Consider the following 18716-nt stretch of genomic DNA (forward strand, 5'->3'; position numbering starts at 1 on the left):
GAAGAGCAGTGCAGATATCTGTTGGGTCTTTGCCCAATTAGGATTGTACTTCAAGAAGTACTTCAGTGCTAATTGTATACTGGGCTTAGTAGTCAGCAAAGTTCTTTATTGAGTGTTAAGCCCAGCAAACCCCAGATGAGCCAAGCTTGGACAGCACCCGCAATGCATCTGCCCGCCCTAGCTGGGCGAGGTGCGTGCCAAGCTGGCCCAGGGAGGCAGAGGGCTCCCTTGCCACCACCATCTCAATCAGAGCCCGCAGCGGCGAGCGACTCGGCCTCAGCGAATAGGCAAAGGTGGACCAGGCAGCAGGCAGCCCATATCTTGCAGCCAGGTGTCGAGTAGTGCCATGGGCCATGCCCCCACCTGGCCCAGGCTCAGGGTCCAGCAGTACAATCAGCTCTTCTAGCACCTCCAGCTCATCCAGGAGGCGAGACAGGGGCTGTGACGCCAGACTGGACAGTTCTGGAAGAAAGGGGAAGGGTAAAGGGGAGGAAGAGCGGGCGTCCAGTCCACCTTCCCTGCCCCGGGGCTCCTCCAGGACTAACCCCTGCTCAGGAGTGGAAGTAGAGAGGCCTCCTTCCATGTGTCCCCTGTCTCCAGGGCGCCTGGGGAGGGCAGATGCGAGGAGGAAGGGGTGTGGGTGTTGGGGACTCCGCAGACCAAGCCAGGATAGGGATAGGGGTCGGCTTTCTCCTTGGGCCGGCAGAGGTGCCAGAGCAGAATAAACAGGAGGATCGCTATCAGCGCCAAGGTCAGGAGCAGGACCAGCACCAAGAGCGGAAGGAAATTCGGCCAGGCCTGCTGAGGGACAGGCTCAGGAGTCCTCCAGGCAATGGAACTTGCTGGTGAGCTGCGCTCCTGGGAGCTAGGGGCGCCTGGGTTTCCAGGTGTGAGGGGGCAGTGCCCCTTGGCAGGGACGGGCCTCTGGGGATAAAGGGTTGGAGTAAAGCTGGAGGCCACACTCCACTCCTGCCCGCTCCCAAACCTCCCAACTTTATACCCTTTAATGGGGCCACATCCCATCTGATATGGTATCTGATATAGTTGGGCCTTGCGGGGCCCAACTACCTTAACCTAGGACCTCCCGACCCCTGCAGGCCAGCCACCTCCCGAAACCACGGCCCCACCCCTTACGTGGGGCTACGCCGGCTCCCTACATCTAGGCCCCCCACCTCCGGCACGCCCTTGCCCGGCCGGGAGTCCCATCCTCACCTCTCTGCAGCGCCATGGGGTTCTGCCCCCGCCCGCGGCGGGAGTGGGGGTCACGGCTCCGCCGCCGCAGGGGCTACATAGCTCCGCGCCGTCGGGGTTGCACTGCCCAGAAGAACACTCTCGGAACGGGGGCGTTACGAAATCGCCGTGGTCATTGAGTCCGCAGTTTTCCCGGAACTCATAGTCTAGCGGGAAAGCTGCGCTCTAGTGCGGCCGCCTAGCCCGCCCCTGCGCGGGCAACGCCCTCTCCCTTCGCCCTATCCCCAGCGTTCCCCGCCCCTCCAGGACGCTTCCAGCCTATTAGCTTGCGCCCCGGTCTTGTCACTTTTCTCCGGGCTCGCTTTTTCACCCCCGAGCCTGCTCTGCACGAAGCTCCGCCCACTCCCGGTTTCTCTACATAAAACCCACCCTTTCCACGCGGCTTTTATCCCGCCTCTCCAGCCATATCCCTTCGCTGTTGCCCTACTGTAGCCCGCACTGTCTGCACAGGCTCTGCCTGCCATCCCTGTCTGATCTGCATAAGGCCCACCGCTTAGACCCCTAAGCAAGCCTCTCTGGCCCGTAGCCCACAGACCTCGCCCCTTCCCCGCTCCCTATCACCTGCAAGCTCCGCCCAAGCAAGGCTCGGTCTCGGATTCTCACCTGGGCATGGGGGCGGCCCGAAGCGCTGCAGGCAGCTGCTGCAGCACTTGTTGTCTGGATTCCAGTATTCAAGGCGGCCGCAGTACTGGGAGGCTTCCGGCGGTGGCGCCAGGGCCAGAAGCAGCAAGGCCGTCAGGAGGCATCGTCCAGGCCCCATTTGGGGAGCCATGACAGCGGGACTTCCAAACACAGCGCCTCTGCTACACTTTCCGGGGAAATCGGGCAGAAAAAAGGACGCGGTGATGTGGGGGAACAGAATTCTCACGCCTCTTCGGAAGCCGGGAATCTACCCCCGAGCCCTCATCCCCCAACTGAGCCGGTTATCAGAGAAGCCCACAAGGCCACAAGGGGACTAAGAGGGCTGCGGATCTAGATTGCAAGAATGCATATCCCACCTCTGCCATTTCCTCACCCACCCACCCTCCCTTTTCCATCCCTAAAATGAGACAATAATAGCACCTGTCTCATAGGGTTATTGTGGAGAATTAGAACCGTTATTAGAAGTAAAGCAGGGGCTGGGTGTGGTGGCTCATGCCTGTAATCCCAACACTTTGGGATGCCAAGACAGGAGGATCACTTGATCTCTCGAACAGCCTGGACAACAAAATGAAACCCCATCTTTACAAAAGAAAAAAACAAAAAAAAAAGCAAAGCACTTTGCCAAGTGCAGTGGCTCACGTCTGCAGTCCCCGCTACTAGGGAGGCCAAGGTAAGGAGGATTGCTTGAGCCATGAATTACAGACCAGCCTGGGCAACACAGCAAGACCTCATCTCTAAAAACAAAAAAAACTGGCTGCCGGGCGCAGTGGCTCATGCCTGTCATCCCAACACTTTGGGAGGCCCAGGTGGGTGGATCACCTGAGGTCAGTAGTTCAAAACCAGCCTGGCCTACATGGTGAAACGCTGTCTCTATTAAAAATACAAAATTAGCCGGGCGTGGTAGCGCATGCCTGTAAATCTCAGCTACTTGGGAGGCTGAGGCAGGAGAATTGCTTGAACCTGGGAAGTGGAGGCTGCAGTGAGCTGAGATTGTGCCATTGCACTCCAGCCTGGGCAACAAGAATGAAACTCCTTAAAAAAAAACAAAAACAAAAACAAACTAAAGTGCTGAAAACAGCACCTCGCATATAGTAAACTCAGTGTTTAAGTGTAAGGCATTACTAACTCCCATCTCAATTCGGAGCCAGCCCCATGCTGGCTGGAGACCACCTCCCAGCACCTCACCTCACCTTTGAATCCTAATCTCCTTGGGGCTAGGGCTCCTCCCACCTGCCACAACCAGGTCTCTTCCCCCTTGAATAAGCCTCAGATGGAGGTGCTAAGGTTTTCAGCACAAAGGTGTCCCCACCCTACCAGTACCGTTAGGGTCCTGGGTCCCAAGCTGGCCGTGCCAAGTTCCTCAGCTGAAGTTGTGGCCGAGACCCAGCCTTGTTTCCCCTTTTCGTCACACGTGTGGGTGGAGGGAAATGCCAAACCACAGCAAAAGCAAGTTGATGCTGAAGCAAAACACGCAGCTTTATTAAGACAGCGGCGGTAGAAGAAGGTCTTCATGCTGAACAGATTACATTATGGAGCCCGGGAGCCTGGGAAGGATGGGGCAGGAGAGTGAAGGGGGCTTTGAGGAGAGGTCCTGCCAGGAACATCTGTCCCTGTTGGGGGTGAAGGGTAAGGGGGCCAGGGCCTCAGAAGCGGCCATGCCAGTGATCAGGGGAATGCCGATGGTTCCTCTCTCGGGGACGGTGGCCGGTATGGAACCTCGGGGGCGACCTGGGAATAGGAGTGTTGAGAGTTAGGTTAGAACCCTGAGGAGTGGTGCAGAGATCCTGCAGGCCTGCCTCTCTGCTCTGGGATGAGGCAGGCGGGTGCTGAAATAACTAGAGTTCTACGACATGACCTCAGTGGCCAGTATCAGGGGTGGCAATCCAGGCTGGTCGTGGATTAGGGGTTCAGGCTGGTTTGGGGATTGGGACTTAGGTACTGGTCTCCAGATGGGGCTCAGAACTACTCTTAGGGAATGACCGGGCACAGTGGTTCACGTCTGTAATCCCCACACTTTGGGAGGCTGAGATGGGTGGATTACCTGAGGTCCGGAGTTCGAGACCAGCCTGGCCAACATGGTGAAACCCCATCTCTACTAAAAATACAAAAATTAGCCAGGCATGGTGGCAGGTGCCTGTAATCCCAGCTACTTGGAAGGCTGAGAGAGAATTGCTTGAACCTGGGAGGCAGAGGTTGCAGTGAGCCAAGACCGCGCCTTTGCACTCTAGCCTGGGGAAGAAGAGCAAAACTCCGTCTCAAAAAAAAAAAAAAAAGAGTCAGCCCGGGAGTGGTGGCTCACGCCTGTAATCCCAGCACTTTGGGAGGGTGAGGCAGCTGGATCACGAGGTTAGGAGTTCAGACCAGCCTGGCCAAGATGGTGAAACCCCATCTCTACTAAAAACACAAAAATTAGCTGGGCATGGTGGCAGGTGCCTGTAATCCCAGCTACTTGGGAGGCTGAGGCAGAGAATTGCTTGAACCCGGGAGCCAGAAGTTGCAGTGAACCAAGATGGTGCCAATGCACTCCAGCCTGGGCAACAGAGTGAGGCTCCATCTCAAAAAAAAAAAAAAAAAGAGTCTTGGGAACGTTGTTACTGGGGCTTAGGGTCAGGCTCATCTGAGGATATAGGGGCCTTAGGACATGAGGAGACAGAGCAGGCTGGTCCTGAGCTACCTGCGCCTGGGTCCCCGCCCATAGAGCTGCCTCCGGAGGTTCTGGGAAATGGGCCGCAGATGCATGAAGTTGCAGAAGCCACCTCGGGTACATTCCCTGCATAGAGGGTAGAGAGATGGAGGAAGCCATTGTCACTGACGGCCCCTACCACGCATTCAAAGTCTGGGATTCCAAGTGCCCATCCCACCCTTGAACTACCATACCCCATCTCATACTGGCGACAGCATGACTCCCGGAAGTCAGTGACAGGAGACAGCTCAGCGTGCACAGCCTGCCCGTTGAACCAGCGGTTATTGAGTTCAGCCACGGCCCGCTCTGCATCCTCCTCCCTCCGGAACTGCAGGAAATGTCAGTCAGGGTCAGCAGGAGAACTCAGAGATCTTCAGGGGACTCATTAGCCGCTCTGGGGCTGGACTGGATTTAGTGATGAACTTCAAGCTGAGAGCCTACAGTTGCCACCATCAGGCATTGAAACGCCTCCACTTCTGGGCCTTAAGTGGGGGACAGCAAGCACTTTGACATAGACGTTGCCCACGAGGTGGTCCCCAAGGTTGTCGCACACATTCATCTCTTCAATCTCCCCATACTTCTCCTGCAGTTCTGTGAACACCTCCTGTGGAAGACGGGGAGGAACTCAGCTGAGCTCCCACAAGAAACCCAACCTACCCCTACCAACCCTCACCTCGAAGAAGTTATCATAGTGCTCCTGCACCTCCACGTCGCTCACATGACCTGGCGCGGGGGGCGGGCAGGGTGGAATCAGAGAGTAGCCTACTGGGGGCTGTTCACCTTGCCCACATGCCTGGTCCCTTACTCACAGTGTGATCCGTCTGCAGTTTGGGCTGTGTTCTGTGGATTCCGGTACAGGTTGAGCAGCACTATGGTCTTCACAGAATTTAAAAGGGGCGGGGCCTGAGCTCAGAGGGCAGGGCTGCATGCAAAGAGAGTGAGGCATGAAGGTTGGGGGTGGAACCTTGCACCCCAGCCTAAGCATCATGAGTGCATCGGCGATCCTTTGCCCCTAAGAAACCAGAAACGGGATGGAGGGGACTGGCAAGGATGAACAGCGGGATGGAAGGGACTGGCAAAGATGAACAGCCGCCGTGTGTAGGGTGTACGCATGGGGGCGCGACCAAGTTCCCGGGAGAAGGGCAGGAAGACTGGTGGGAGGAGCCTGCAGAAAGGTCCAATCAGAAAAAAAGCCGGGCGGTGGGGAGGGTCTCAGGAACCCGGAATAGGCGGGACATGGTGACGACGGCCCCAGAAGCGGAAGGGCCAGGGAGGCGTTAACGCACGAGGCTCCGCGCCGGGTCTCACCTGGCTGAATGTCGGCTTGTTGTGAAGCCGGGAGCACCGGTCCCCGTGCCGGCAGGCCCCGATCTTAAAGTAAAAAGAGCAGTTAACCCTGGAAGAGGTGCAAAGACAAAGGTGAACCGAGGGCCGGGGAAGCGAGGCACCCCAGAAACACCGCCCCACCACCCAGGACCCCAGTACCCCGGCCCCGACCCCCCGAGAGTCCACTCCCAGCGCCCGTTCTCACTTGTCCTTCTCAGTCCCGAATATCGAAGCTAAATATTCAGCCATTTTTACCCAAGCCCTCCAGGTTTGGGTGCTCTTACGTCACTTCCGTTGCTTAGGAGCACTGGGAAGTGTAGTTCGTTGCCCTCTCCAGGCGCTTACCAAGCGCTCGGAAACGCCCCAGGGCGCTTGCGCGTGGGAGGCGCGCGCCCTCCCCGTAGACTCCCCGGTAGGAGTTCTTTTAACAGCGCATGCGTGCAGCGTTGCCTCGCCCAAAGAAGACTACAATCTCCAGGGAAACCTGGGGCATCTCGCGCAAACGTCCACAACTGAAAGTGGCTAAGGCATCCCAGCCGGAGGAAGTGAGCTCTCCTGGTGAGTTGGGGGTCGTTTCGCCCACCCTAGTAAATATAAAGAGCTCTTTAATCCAGCCAGCTTACTAGTGGGGGCGGGGATGCCCTGCTTTCAGCAAACCCACCTTTACATTTATCTCTGATTTGTTGTAATAGGGGTGTGGTTGTTCGTGATCCTTGCATCTGTTACTTAGGGTCAAGGCTTGGGTCTTGCCCCACAGACCCTTGGGACGACCTGGCCCCAGTGCAGCTATGAACCTGGAGCGAGTGTCCAATGAGGAGAAGTTGAACCTGTGCCGGAAGTACTACCTGGGTAAGGCAGATCGCTAGGGTTCCAGGAGAAGAGAGGGGACTGGACTAGAGCACCCGAGGGAAGAGGGCCTCGGGGCCTGGATTCGTAAGTCTAAGAGATGAAGGACCTGCGAACGCCGACTCCTGGATTTGAGCGGGGAGGGCCTGGGTCCTGAGGAATGAGGAAGCTGGGGCCTCAATTTCTGGCAATTTCTGGATCCCAAGAGAGGAGGGGGATTGAGGGCCTGGACTCTTGGGTCCTGCGAAAGAGATGGTTGAGGAATCAGATTCCTGGATCCCAGAGAGGAGCCAGATTCCTGAGTCCCTGACAGCAGAAATCTCCATTTGAACTTGGGTGTGGGAGAGTTTCTTCCAAATAGATCTTCTGGGTGGGAGTTGGCGAAGATCTTCATTGCCTTATGAGGTTTCAGGGTTTGTTTGTTTGTTTTTCTTTCTCCCTAGGGGGGTTTGCTTTCCTGCCTTTTCTCTGGTTGGTCAACATCTTCTGGTTCTTCCGAGAGGCCTTCCTTGTCCCAGCCTACACAGAACAGAGCCAAATCAAAGGCTGTGAGTCTAGAGCACAGAGGAGGGAGGCCAGTGGCAGGGGAGAGGGGGAAGCGGGGAGTCTTGGTGGGAAGGGACAATGGAGGATCCAAAATGTTGGGGCTCTGGGTGAGAAGGGAAGGCTGGTCTAGGGAAGTCTGGAGAGCAGCCGGAGGCCAACCCTTCCAGCTTCTGTTTCCCATGACAGATGTCTGGCGCTCAGCTGTGGGCTTCCTCTTCTGGGTGATAGTGCTTACCTCCTGGATCACCATCTTCCAGATCTACCGGCCCCGCTGGGGTGCCCTTGGGGACTACCTCTCCTTCACCATACCCCTGGGCACCCCCTGACAACTTATGCACAGACTGGGGCCCTGCTCATTCTCCCAGGACAGGCTCCTTAGAGCAGAGGAGCCTGTCCCGGGAGCCCCTTCTCAAACTCCTAAGACTTGCTTTCATGTCCCACGTTCTCTGCTGACATCCCCCAATAAAGGACCCTAACTTTCGATACTGACTTCCTGGGATCTTTTAGAGGTTGAGGCATAAATGATTATTAATATTTAAAAACATCTGTTGAGCGCTTTGTATGAGGCTTAGTATTTAGACATGATGTACATTTTTTACAGTGAATACTACTCATAATCTTCTGAACTAGGAACTTTCCTGCTCAGGAAACTATTAGATGAGAAACTAAGAAAGGAATAGTGCTTCCATTTCTTTTCTTTTTTCTTTTCTTTTTTTTTTTTTTGAGACAGAGTCTTGCTCTGACACCCAGGCTGGAGTGCAGTGGTACGATTGGCCTAGTGCTTCCATTTCTAGGGGCTGTTATCCTGTACTGGTAGTCGTGAATTCAAAAACATAACTTTCCTAGTGTGGGCTGCAGTATTCTCATCAGAAGTGTAGATCATGATGCTACTTCCTGGGATTTATCTGGACCAAGACGTGTGACAAATGGAAGTTTCCCGTTTCCTGAAGGAAGTGTTGTCTGCAAAAATAAAAATAGTCAAGAGCTTTCTCAGAAAATCCTTCCTTGACCATCCATCTTATTTAAAATCCAATCACCACCTTGATATTCCTGTGTCCCTTTCAGGCTACACTTTTTTTGTGGGCTTTTTTTGGGGGGTAGGGGGGGTTGTTGTTGTTGTCTGTTTGTTTTTCTAGATGGAGTCTTGCTCTGTCACCCAGGCTGGAGTGCACAGGTGCAATCTCGGCTCACCGCAACCTCCACCTCCCGGGTTCAAGCGATTCTCCTGCCTCATCCTCTCGAGTAGCTGGGATTACAGGCGCATGCCACCATGCCCGGCTAATTTTTGTATTTTTAGTAAAGACGGGGTTTCACCATGTTGGCCAGGCTGGTCTCGAACTCCTGGTCGCAGGTGATCTGCCTGCCTAGGCCTCCCAAACAGCTGGGATTTACAGGCGCGAGCCACCGTGCCCCGCCCAGACTATATTCTTTCTCCTATTACATTTCACTTAAAATTTACTTGTTTACTGTTTATCTTCCATCCTTTAAAAGATAAGCTCCATTAGCGCAGGGATTTTTCTGTTCTGTTCCTCGAGGTGTCTCCAATGCCTAGAAGAGTGCCCGACACACTAATAAATATTTGCAAAATGAATGAAGTTGTACCTGCAAAGAGATTAACAGGTACCTGGCACCTAGCGAGCGCTCAGTGAGAGGGAACCCAACGTTATTTTACATTAGTCTTCCTCTTAGGGATGAAGGGACCCCAACGGTTGGTTAAATCCGGTAAAGAGCTAAATTGGTGTTGCTCAACCCTTCTCACACTACAAGTCCCGGGAAGCCTCGCGATGCCCTAATCCTTTGTTTCCCACCGTGCCCCGCGCGGCGCCGGCGCTTTTACTCAGGGTGAGTCTGGGAAGCTGGAACTACACCTCCCAGGAAGCTAGGTGGTCGATGGTTTGTTTCCGGAAGCAAAGCCCCAGGTGGGTGGGACCTAAAGCTGGGAGACTACGGAGGCAGCTCTCAATTGGTCAGGATGCGAGATTGACGGCTACAATAACTAATAGGAACAAGGTATTGCCGAAGGGACCCGCCCACAGAAGGGTGGTGGCCGCGGTCCAGGCTGGACACAACCAAAGGCGGAGGACCCGTGGCCCACGAAGCTCATCTTTGAACTGTCCCCGCCCGCCTCCCGCCTTGATTTGTGACCCTAGGCCCTTTGGGGCGCCTCTGACCCAGCTAGCCAGATCCCGGACCCAAACCATGTTCCCCGTGAAGGTGAAAGTGGAGAAATCAGGTGAGGACCCTGACGTCGGGGGCCTGTCGGGACCATCGGGTTGACAGGGTGTGGAGTCCCGGTAGAAGGGAGTATCGCGGAAAGGGGACTGCACGACTTTTTCCTGCAGCCTACCTGACAATCGCTGTATCAGGCAGCGAGCGTTGCCTGCCACCTTCACACCCTCCCGGTCTGCGCTTGAAGTCGCTTTGAGATTGAATGGTGGTGGCTCAGGCAATGACGTGCGTGGTAAGATATGGGGAATCCTGAGCCAGTAACTCTGAGAAGGGCCCTTTTCTCTCCTCTTTTTTTTAATTTAAATTTTAAAAATATTTAAATAGAGACGGAGTATCGCTATATTGCCCAGGCTGGTCTCGAACTCCTGGCCTCAAGCGATCCTCCCGCCTTAGCCTCCCAAATTGCTGCGATTACAGGCGTGAGTCCCCGCGCCCGGCCGAGAAGTTCTCTTTTCTTGGCTTCCCCTCAGTTTCCCCATTTCCAGCAGTGATCAGAGTCACACATCTTGCTGTGAGCCTGAAGTACAGGCACTCTTAATCCTCACAGTCACTATATTCTGGTAATCCTAGAAAATAGGAATTGTGGTCAATGGGGAAACTGAAGCTTAGAAAGAGGAGATAATTTTGGGTTGGGGCGGAGCTGACTGGATTCCAGGCCTGGCATGGTAAGGGCAGTGGGAGGGGTGCAGAATTTAGACAGAAAGATAATAGTAAAATGGTGTAGGATGTCCTATGGCAAAAGTGTTATTAAAACAAAGTGGGAGGCCGGGTGCGGTGGCTCACACCTGTAACCCCAACACTTTGGGAGGCCGAGGCTGGCAGATCACTTGAGGTCAGGAGTTTGAGACCAGCCTGGGCAACATGGTGAAACGCTGTCTCTATAAAAAATACACACACACAAAAAAATTAGCCAAGTGTGGTGGCACAAGCCTGTAGTCCCAGCTACTCAGGAGGCTGAGGCAGGAGGATTGCTGGAGCCAGGGAGGCGGAGGTTGCAGTGAGCTGAGATCACACCACTGCACTCCAGCCTGGGTGATAGATTGAGACCCTGTCTCAAAAAAAAAAAGAAAAGAAAAGAAAGAAAGAAAAGAGAAGTGGGTCTGACCACAAATGATGGTGAGGGAAGGTGTACACCTGTGAGTACCAGGCTGAGGAGTGCAGACTCCACCCCTGGGTGCTGTGGAGTCATGGAAGTTTCCAAGCAAGGGAAGATCAGGGTCAGGTTTGTTATTTTTCAGGAAGATTCCCCTAGCTGCCTTGTGGAGGGTGTATCAGAAGGGGACACTGAGACAAGGAGCCCAGGGGGAGCAAAGGACAGGACTAGGATGGGTAGAGTAGGGAGGAGGTGGGTGGGAGAGACACTCGGGAGGCCTAGTGGACAGGCCATGGGGTTGGTAGGCTGGGTAGGGGAGGGAGAGGGCTATCCATGGTGAGGTACAGGGAGGGACTTGGGGACAGTGAGGCCACCCTTGAGAGGGAGGCTTCAGGCCCAAGTCGGGGGTTCAGGAGAGAAGCTGGGCCTGAGGAGAGTTGTGGACGTGATCCGTACCCTCTGCATCCGCCCAAGGCTTTGCTGCAATCTCAGCTACCCTCTTCCCCCCCCCCTCACTCTGTCTCTCCTCTGAGCTATGTTTGAATCCCTGTGTCTCCTGGGCTTCTCAGGAAGTCCTTGGACTGGTCAGGCAAGTTCCCAGGTGTCCCCTCCAGGCTCTGAGCACTAGAGCCAGAGCTCCCACCAGTCAGAAAGGCAGAGCAAACACCTCTCAAAGGTAGGAGGACAGTGTAACATCATCATTTCCTCAAGTTCTGTGATGACGGGAGGCAGCCACAGGCTAACTGGGCAGGAAGGTGGGCCTAGATCTCATTTCCTGAGGGGGAAAAAAAGCCCAAACAGGATGTTTTAGGTGAAATCTCCCAATTTTGTCTGGGTGCGGTGGCTCGTGTCTGTAATCCCAGCACTTTGGGAGGCTAAGGCAGGTGGATCATGAGGTCAGGAGTTTGAGATCAGCCTGGTCAATATGGTGAAACCCTATCTGTACTAAAAATACAAAAATTAGTTGAGCATGGTGGCACGCGCCTGTAGTCCCAGTTGTTTGGGAGGCTGAGGCAGGAGAATCACTTGTACTCAGGAGGCAGAGGTTGCAGTGAGCCAAGATCACGCCACTGCACTCCAGCCTGGGCGACAGAGCAAGACTCCGTCTCAAAAAAAAGAAAAGAAAGAAATCTCCCAATTTTTAAATGTCAGCTCATTCAGATTGAATTCAGATTTAAAATTATACCACTGTTGGCCGGGCGTGGTGGCTCACGCCTGTAATCCCAGCACTTTGGGAGCCCGAGGCCAGCGGATCACTGAGGTCAGGAGTTCGAGACCAGCCTGGTCAACGTGATAAGACCCCATCTGTACTAAAAATACAAAAATTAGCCAGGCGTGGTGGCGGGTGCCTGTAATCCCAGCTATTTGGGAGGCTGAGGCAGGAGAATCACTTGAACCTGGGAGGTGGAGGTTGCAGTGAGCCAAGATTATGCCACTGCATTCCAGCCTGAGTGACAGAGCAAGACTCTGTCTCACAAAACAGAGATACATTAATTAATTAAAATAAAATTATACCACTGCCTCAACCTGATTCTGCACTCAGGTTGAGCCTCTGTCTCATAACTTCGGCTTTGGAACCAGACAGCCTGGGTTCAAATCATCAGCTCTGCAGTTTCTTTGCTGTGTGCCTTTGAGCACGTGGCTTAACATCTCTGTGCCTCAGTTTCATCATCTTTAAAATATGAATAAAAATCATATGTATCTGAGCTGGGCTCTATGGCATGTGCCTATAGCCCCGGCTGCTTGGGAGGCTGAGACAGCAGGACCACTTGAGCCCAGGAGTTCAAAACCGGACAACATCATGATATCCTTTTTCAAGAAAAAAAAATAATCACATCTACCTCTGAGGGTTATTGTGATAATTCAGTGGGTTATTATGTGTAACACATAGCGAATTTAAACCTTGCCACTGGGACAGGCACAGTGGCTCACACCTGTAATCCCAGCACTTTGGGAAGCTGAGATGGCTCACCTGAATCCAGGAGTTCAAGACCAGCCTAGTCAATATCATTAAGACTCCATCTCTATACAATTTTTTTGTAATAAATTTATATTATATTAAAACACATTTTTTTTAAACCCAAAAGGATCATAAGGTAAGGTGATTGGCCTTACCTCCTGTCATAGAGCGATCATGTGGGACAGCTCTGGAACTCAGAGCTCTTGGCATCACTCCAGCCATCTCTGCCTGTTGCACCCTTTCAGGCTGCCTGGGCCTGGCTCTGAGATTGGCCGGGGCAGAGGACACGCATGCCCTTCCCTGGCCCAGTCAGCTGCCCACCTAGCTGGGGCCTGGGAGCTGACTCCTGCTGGGTCCCCTCTTGCCCCAGAGCTGGAGATGGCCAAAGCCCGGAACCAACTGGATGCTGTCTTGCAGTGTCTGCTGGAGAAGAGTCACATGGACAGGTAGGCCAGCGTGGGGTCACAGGGCCGGGCACCCTGGCAGGTTGGGCCCTCTGATCCTGGGTGGATTGGGTGGGACCCCAGAGGCTGACTTGGGGAGGAAGGTGCTTAATGGGGAGGCTGCTTGGTGCCTTCCTTCTCTGGGGCCCTGGAACCCTGAGCTGAGAGATCTTTTCTGCCTCTAGGGAGTGTCTGGATGAGGAAGCTGGGAAAACACCCTCAGACACCCACAATAAGTGAGTTTTTCTGATTGGATTTGGAGCTGAGAGTTCGTGGTTGGTAACTTCTTTCCTTATCCAAGCCCTGACTGCTCAGCCCAGCACTACCTCCATCGTGGCCCTGATCACTCCACCTGTACAAAGACCCTATGGCAAGAGAAGCTTAGGTCCCCTCGTGGTTGCCACCTAGACCCCCATGGGTATGGGTGGGACAAAAGGCCCAAGAGGCAAGTGGGGTTCATGTGAGCATCTCAGGTTTGATACCAGTATCCCCAGGGTGCCCTCTGCAGGGTTTTGCACAGGCGTTTGTCTGAGGGTCAACTGTCTTTCCCCACAGGGACTGCTCCATCGCAGCCACTGGCAAAAGGTAAGGTGGCAGGGTCGCAGCCAGCTGACTAGAGGCTCCCAGCTCCTACCCCAGTCCTGACATTCCCTCTCCCTACGCAGGCCATCTGCCCGCTTCCCCCACCAGCGGAGGAAGAAGAGGAGGGAGATGGATGACGGGCTGGCTGAGGGAGGGCCACAGCGATCCAGTGAGTAGACAGTGGCCCTAGAGGGTCAGCAAGGAGCTGAGGGGCTATGCGAGGATGCTCACACACCTCCCATCCCCACCTTCCCAGACACATATGTAATTAAGCTGTTCGACCGGAGCGTGGACTTGGCCCAGTTCAGCGAGAACACACCACTGTACCCGATCTGCCGTGCCTGGATGCGCAACAGCCCCTCTGTGCGCGAGCGTGAATGCTCTCCCAGCTCACCCCTGCCCCCGCTGCCTGAGGATGAGGAGGTGGGATGGGTAGTGGGCCCCAGCCCAGCAGCCTGGTGCCAGGGCAGTGGGTGGATAGGCTCAAAGGATCCTGCCCCTAAGCTAGTGGGATAGATAGACACAGGTCCCTCACATAAATCCTGGATCAGGCCAGGCACACAGATGTGCACCCTTAGGTTGGGGTGTGGATCAAGGTCCCTAGGGAAGACATACATAACCACCTGGCCTGGGAGACAGGGAACAGGGTTACCCTGGGCAGTTAGATGTGGACCTCCAAGATCAGGGGTTCCCAAGAGCTGAGGGGCTAGACAAGGGTCCTTAGTACAGACAGAAGTGGCCACCAGGCCTTGAGGAGCAGGTGGGCTGGGCAGGAACGGATGGGGGTCTATAAGCCATCTGGCCCAGCAGGGTAGACAAGGGTCCCCAGGACAGACATATAGGACCCTTCAGACATATAGGACTGTCAGAAATGGACAGAGCTTCCTAGGTGGCACAGATGTGACCCCCTAGACAGGATTCCCTGAGGCAGGCAGATGTGACTTCCTGGGCTGACAGGTGTAGATGGAGTCTCTGGGCTGGACAGGAGAAGACAGGGGTCCCTGGGGCGGGCAGACTTGACCCCCTGGCTGGTTGAGGTGTCTGCCCTTCAGACACGCCTCCTGTCTGAGTCCCTTAGCGAGCCCCTCATGCCATTTGTTGCTGGGAAAGGCAGGAGGGATGAATGTGGATTCCCAGCCCCTCTGCTTTGACTCTCTTGGGCCTGGCATGGGGCCCTTGTGTCCCCAGGGCTCAGAGGTAACCAACAGCAAGAGTCGTGATGTGTACAAGCTGCCGCCACCCACACCCCCGGGGCCACCCGGAGATGCCTGCAGATCCCGCATCCCATCTCCCCTGCAGCCTGAGATGCAGGGCACCCCTGACGATGAGGCGAGTATGCCACGCTGGCCCAGGGTTATGGGGCACATGCGGTGGGGCTCAGGAATGGCCACTCAACCTGGCCTGTCTGTCCATGCAGCCGTCTGAGCCCGAGCCCTCACCCTCCACACTCATCTATCGCAACATGCAGCGCTGGAAACGCATCCGCCAGAGGTGAGTGTCCCCCAGCCTGCTTGCCCCTCCTAGGGCCTTTTGCAACTGCTGAGTCTCCCCTCTGCCTCCCCAGGTGGAAGGAGGCCTCTCATCGGAACCAGCTTCGTTACTCAGAAAGCATGAAGATCCTACGAGAGATGTACGAACGACAGTGACGTTCCCAGGTCCCCCCATACCAGTAAACATCCCCCAGCTCCACACTGGTGTCTGCTCCGGTCCCTCCTTCCTGGCCCGGGCACAAAGCAGTTGGCAGAGCTCTAGCACATTTATTGGGAGAGTGAGCCTGGGAAAGACTAAGGGAGTGGTGGCAGGGAGAAAGGCTGTGGGGAATCAGAGCGGGTGCTCAGCTGGGTCTTGAAGGAGAAGAGGAGGGTGGGAGGTGGGTTGCCCAGGATATCTGGTTGAAGACTTGGGGGTCAAGACAAAGGGACTTAGGGGGTTGGGGTCTGGTTAGAGTTGGGGAGGGAGCCTAGGACATCCGTGCAGTCTGGGGAGGTTGGGGTGGGAGAGTCTGTACAGTTTGGTGTTGGGTGTTCTGGTTGGCCTGGTGTCCAAGAGTTGGGGCGGTCGGAAAAGGGTTCCAGAGTCTGGTGTGGCTGGGTGGGGTTTCACTGCAGAAAATGGGCTGGAGGGAGCAGTTGTAGACTGTCTGGTTGCAGGGGAAAGATCGGGTCTTGGGAACCAGGCCTGAATGGTCTGGAGTGGGAGGTCTGTGCAGTCCAGGACGTTTGGGGGGTGGCGGGATTGTGCCTGACTGGCCTGGGGTTGGGGGAGGGCTGTCTACACCATAATTTCGTGTCAAAATAGGGAAGGGATGGAAATGTAGTACCCGGATGTCTTTGTAGAGGACTCAGAAGGAAGTAGAGGAGGGGTCTTAAGTGGGGCTATATGCCAAGAAAGTGGGTCGGTGGGGCTGAGGCTGTCGGCTGAGGGTTAGGGTAATGCTGGTAGGGTCTGGAAGCCGGGGAGTTGTCGGTGTGGGGTCGGAAAGCTGGAGGGGGTGTGAGAGCGAGGGTGTCAGTGGAAGGGTCTAGGTTATCAAGGCAGTGTCCAGGGTGGAGGTTAGGGCAGAATCCAGGAGTGGGTGAGAGGACAGTCCTTGGCGCACTCAGGACATCTGGCTGGGCGGAGTCAGATCGGCTTTAATAGAGGGAGCCTGAGGAGGCTCCCGGGGTGCGGGCGCGGCCCAGCCCCCTACTTGGCTGCGGCTGGCGGTGGGGCCTGGGCGGACGCTGGTGCGGCCTGGATGGACAGGACGCCCTCGGGGGACAGCGCGGACGTCACGGCAGCCGGATCCACGCCAGGCGGCAGGCGGTAGCGGCGGTGGAACTCGCGCGCGACGAATCCGTGCTCATCCTGGAGGGGAGGGAGGCTTGAGCGGCCCCGCCCCTCCGGCCCGGCGGTGCGCGTACCCGCTGCAGCCCCGCCCCCCGCCGCTCACCGGGCGCTCCTCGTGGCGCGCGTGCACCTCCACGTGTTCGCCCACCACCTTGACAGCAATTTCCTCCGGAGAGAAGTGCTTCACGTCTAGCAGCACCGAGAAGTGGCCGGGGTCCGTCGGCACCTACGCGCAGCGGGCGCGGGCGGGACTGTCATTGGGCCGGGCCAGGCTCGCAGGACCCACCCAGGGAGACCCCACCCCCGTCGGTTCCGTGCCGCGGCTCACTCTGGCCTCCGGAGTTGAGCAGTCAGCTCGCCTACCGGGAGTCACCCAGGACCTCTTCACCCTGAATAACAGGGATACGCCCCCGCCCTGTAATATCTGGGATTGCCCTCTCCCCCGCAGTGATAAGGCTCCCTTCCCCTGCAAGGTCAGGAACCTCTGCCCTCCCCCGGTGTCAGCGAATCCGAAGTCATCGTGCCCCCCAGGGCACTGTTTCCGCAGCTCCCTCTTCAGAGCCCCGGGTCGCTTCTCTGCCAGCCCCGCCAAACTCGCCAAGATGCCCATTCCCCCGTTTCCAGGGTCCTCTGCTTACTCTCCCACTCGAGTCACGGGACCTCGGCAGCTACTGGTAGCCTTCCCCCACTTAAGAGTGGCCGGGAACCCTTCCTCACGTCGCAGGGCCCTCCCCTCCTCTTCTGGAGATACCGGGCCACCGCACACAGTCTCTCAACTCTTCCCCGAGACTAAGAACATTCCTTCCCTTCAGGAGTCACTGCCTGCCTCCTTTTCCCCAGATTTCCCGTATCACCAGCCTCCTTCAGAGTAAGCAAGAATCCCCTTAGAGTGACCCAGACCTTCCATTCTCTGGAGAGCTGAGAGCCCCCCACCCCGCCCCCCACCTAGGAGCGACGGGGACCTCCCACCCGCTGCAGTGTGCGGGCCTCAGATTCCCAGGGACTTCGGAAGCCCTTCGGAGCTGCGGACTCTCCACCCCGCCCAAGGCCAACGAACATTCTCTCACATGTTCCCACCCCAGGCTGTCCCAGACCCCTGGCAATGGAAGTGGTCGAGTTCGCCCCTCCCCAGGCCTGGCACCTGGGCGACGGGCAGCGCCACGCTGGGTGCGCGCAGGTAGTAGGGGGCGAGCGTGGTGGGGCAGAGCGCAGCCAGCTCGGCCTCCAGCAGCCCCTCGCCGAAGCGCTGGTCAAAGAGGCGTCCGGGCGCCGAAAGTCCGGGCAACGGGGCCGAGGCGCGGCGCAGCCAAGACGGCTGCACAGGCACCGGGATCTCCATCCTGCTCCTCCGCGTTGCAGTGCCCCTGCGTGCGCAGCCGCTCATTTATAGTGCGCCCTGTGCCGGCCCCTCGGAGGGCTGCCCAGGGACACTGGGACCGTGGCCAGACCCGGCCATTAGGAGAGCCTTGTTTAGAAACCCAAACAATGACTTGGCCATTTATTAAGCGCCTGCTGGATGCCTGGCAAATGCTGTCAAGAAGGTGACATGAAGATTCCCCAATTTCCAGAAGGGGAAAGTAAGGCTGAGGAGGGGGAGCTTTGCGGGTGTGGGGAGCACAGCGTGGTGATTGGGGCCCAGGGCCCAAGAGGCCCACGGAAGAGTTTCCAGTCCCTTTAATCCACTGCCTCCCCCCTGGCAGCTCTGAGGATGACGCAGATGGAGGTCTTAGGAGCAGATTCCTGGAGAATGCGGTAGCCCGGCCAGGATGTCAGGAGGACATAGAACAGGCACTCCCTACCCTTATCCTCAGCCAGGCCTTCGGCCCAGTCCCCCGGCAGGCCGGGCCTAATTCTGTGCCTCTGACTCAGCCTCTGGTGCGCAGCGGCCAGGGGGCGCGAGCATGAACAGTTCAGGCTGGCCCCCCGGGGGCCGCGCGCTGGGGCTCGAAATAGCTCATTTTGATCCCGCTACCTCGGCCAGGAGCCCAGACCTGGCAACTGATGCAACCAGCTGCTCCTGCACCAAGAAAGAAGTTAGATGACCGTCGGGACGGACTGATTGGCCCAACTGATGGAGGAATAGCGGTTAGAGAAGGGGCAGAGCGCGCCCCCCCACCCGCCCCACTGCCCCCGCAACAGAAAGAATGGTAGTTAGACCGGGGTCGGGACAGGACTTCTGCAGCAAGAAGGCGCTTAAAAAGCGGGACTTTTAAGAGAGGGTACTTTAGATCACCTCCTAACCGCAAGCCCAGCCTCAGATCCTTCCCATTGGTGCACGGTCTTGCC

The 18716-nt window shown here is 56.3% G+C and overlaps 5 protein-coding genes across 13 annotated transcripts; 2 read left to right on the plus strand and 3 right to left on the minus strand.

The window, feature by feature from the left end:
* Positions 1–85: 85 nt before the first annotated feature.
* On the minus strand, positions 86–3301 carry IGFLR1 (IGF like family receptor 1). Of its 2 annotated transcripts, XM_054540204.2 has the most exons (5): positions 3214–3301; positions 1855–2054; positions 1213–1397; positions 546–924; positions 86–462 (listed from the first exon to the last, which is right to left on the minus strand). In XM_054540204.2, the coding sequence occupies exons 2-5, from the start codon at positions 2021–2023 to the stop codon at positions 116–118; spliced, it is 1080 nt and encodes a 359-aa protein (XP_054396179.1). In that variant the 5' UTR covers positions 2024–2054; positions 3214–3301; the 3' UTR covers positions 86–115. The 2 variants fall into 2 exon arrangements, with proteins under 2 accessions (XP_054396179.1, XP_009230731.3); XM_009232456.4 differs by lacking the exons at positions 86–462; positions 3214–3301 and having other exon boundaries at positions 545–605; positions 1855–2271.
* Positions 3302–3344: 43 nt separating this feature from the next.
* Positions 3345–6297, minus strand: U2AF1L4 (U2 small nuclear RNA auxiliary factor 1 like 4). 6 transcript variants are annotated; one of them, XM_024236892.3, is made up of 8 exons: positions 6108–6297; positions 5885–5972; positions 5386–5452; positions 5250–5299; positions 5082–5180; positions 4783–4904; positions 4568–4663; positions 3345–3621 (listed from the first exon to the last, which is right to left on the minus strand). In XM_024236892.3, the coding sequence occupies exons 1-8, from the start codon at positions 6149–6151 to the stop codon at positions 3537–3539; spliced, it is 651 nt and encodes a 216-aa protein (XP_024092660.3). In that variant the 5' UTR covers positions 6152–6297; the 3' UTR covers positions 3345–3536. The 6 variants fall into 6 exon arrangements, with proteins under 6 accessions (XP_024092660.3, XP_024092659.3, XP_024092661.3 ...); XM_024236891.3 differs by having other exon boundaries at positions 4771–4904; XM_024236893.3 differs by having other exon boundaries at positions 4771–4904; positions 5280–5299; positions 6108–6267.
* A 21-nt stretch (positions 6298–6318) lies between these two features.
* Positions 6319–7775, plus strand: PSENEN (presenilin enhancer, gamma-secretase subunit). 3 transcript variants are annotated; one of them, XM_002829079.5, is made up of 4 exons: positions 6319–6460; positions 6595–6751; positions 7192–7296; positions 7481–7775. In XM_002829079.5, exons 2-4 carry the CDS (start codon positions 6691–6693, stop codon positions 7618–7620), a joined length of 306 nt encoding a protein of 101 aa, XP_002829125.1. In that variant the 5' UTR covers positions 6319–6460; positions 6595–6690; the 3' UTR covers positions 7621–7775. The 3 variants fall into 3 exon arrangements, with proteins under 3 accessions (XP_002829125.1, XP_009230732.1, XP_009230733.1); XM_009232457.4 differs by having other exon boundaries at positions 6322–6460; positions 6633–6751; XM_009232458.4 differs by having other exon boundaries at positions 6324–6460; positions 6660–6751.
* Positions 7776–8785: 1010 nt separating this feature from the next.
* LIN37 (lin-37 DREAM MuvB core complex component) lies at positions 8786–15290 on the plus strand. The gene is made up of 9 exons (XM_002829081.4): positions 8786–9527; positions 12947–13022; positions 13205–13255; positions 13575–13604; positions 13685–13770; positions 13858–14024; positions 14790–14930; positions 15019–15092; positions 15166–15290. Exons 1-9 carry the CDS (start codon positions 9185–9187, stop codon positions 15245–15247), a joined length of 1050 nt encoding a protein of 349 aa, XP_002829127.2. The 5' UTR covers positions 8786–9184; the 3' UTR covers positions 15248–15290.
* Positions 15291–15338: 48 nt separating this feature from the next.
* On the minus strand, positions 15339–18627 carry HSPB6 (heat shock protein family B (small) member 6). The gene is made up of 3 exons (XM_009232461.3): positions 17572–18627; positions 16534–16656; positions 15339–16448 (listed from the first exon to the last, which is right to left on the minus strand). Exons 1-3 carry the CDS (start codon positions 17812–17814, stop codon positions 16287–16289), a joined length of 528 nt encoding a protein of 175 aa, XP_009230736.2. The 5' UTR covers positions 17815–18627; the 3' UTR covers positions 15339–16286.
* Between the last annotated feature and the right edge of the window lie 89 nt (positions 18628–18716).

This window comes from Pongo abelii, chromosome 20, assembly GCF_028885655.2.
Source record: "Pongo abelii isolate AG06213 chromosome 20, NHGRI_mPonAbe1-v2.0_pri, whole genome shotgun sequence".
Lineage (NCBI taxonomy): Eukaryota > Metazoa > Chordata > Mammalia > Primates > Hominidae > Pongo > Pongo abelii.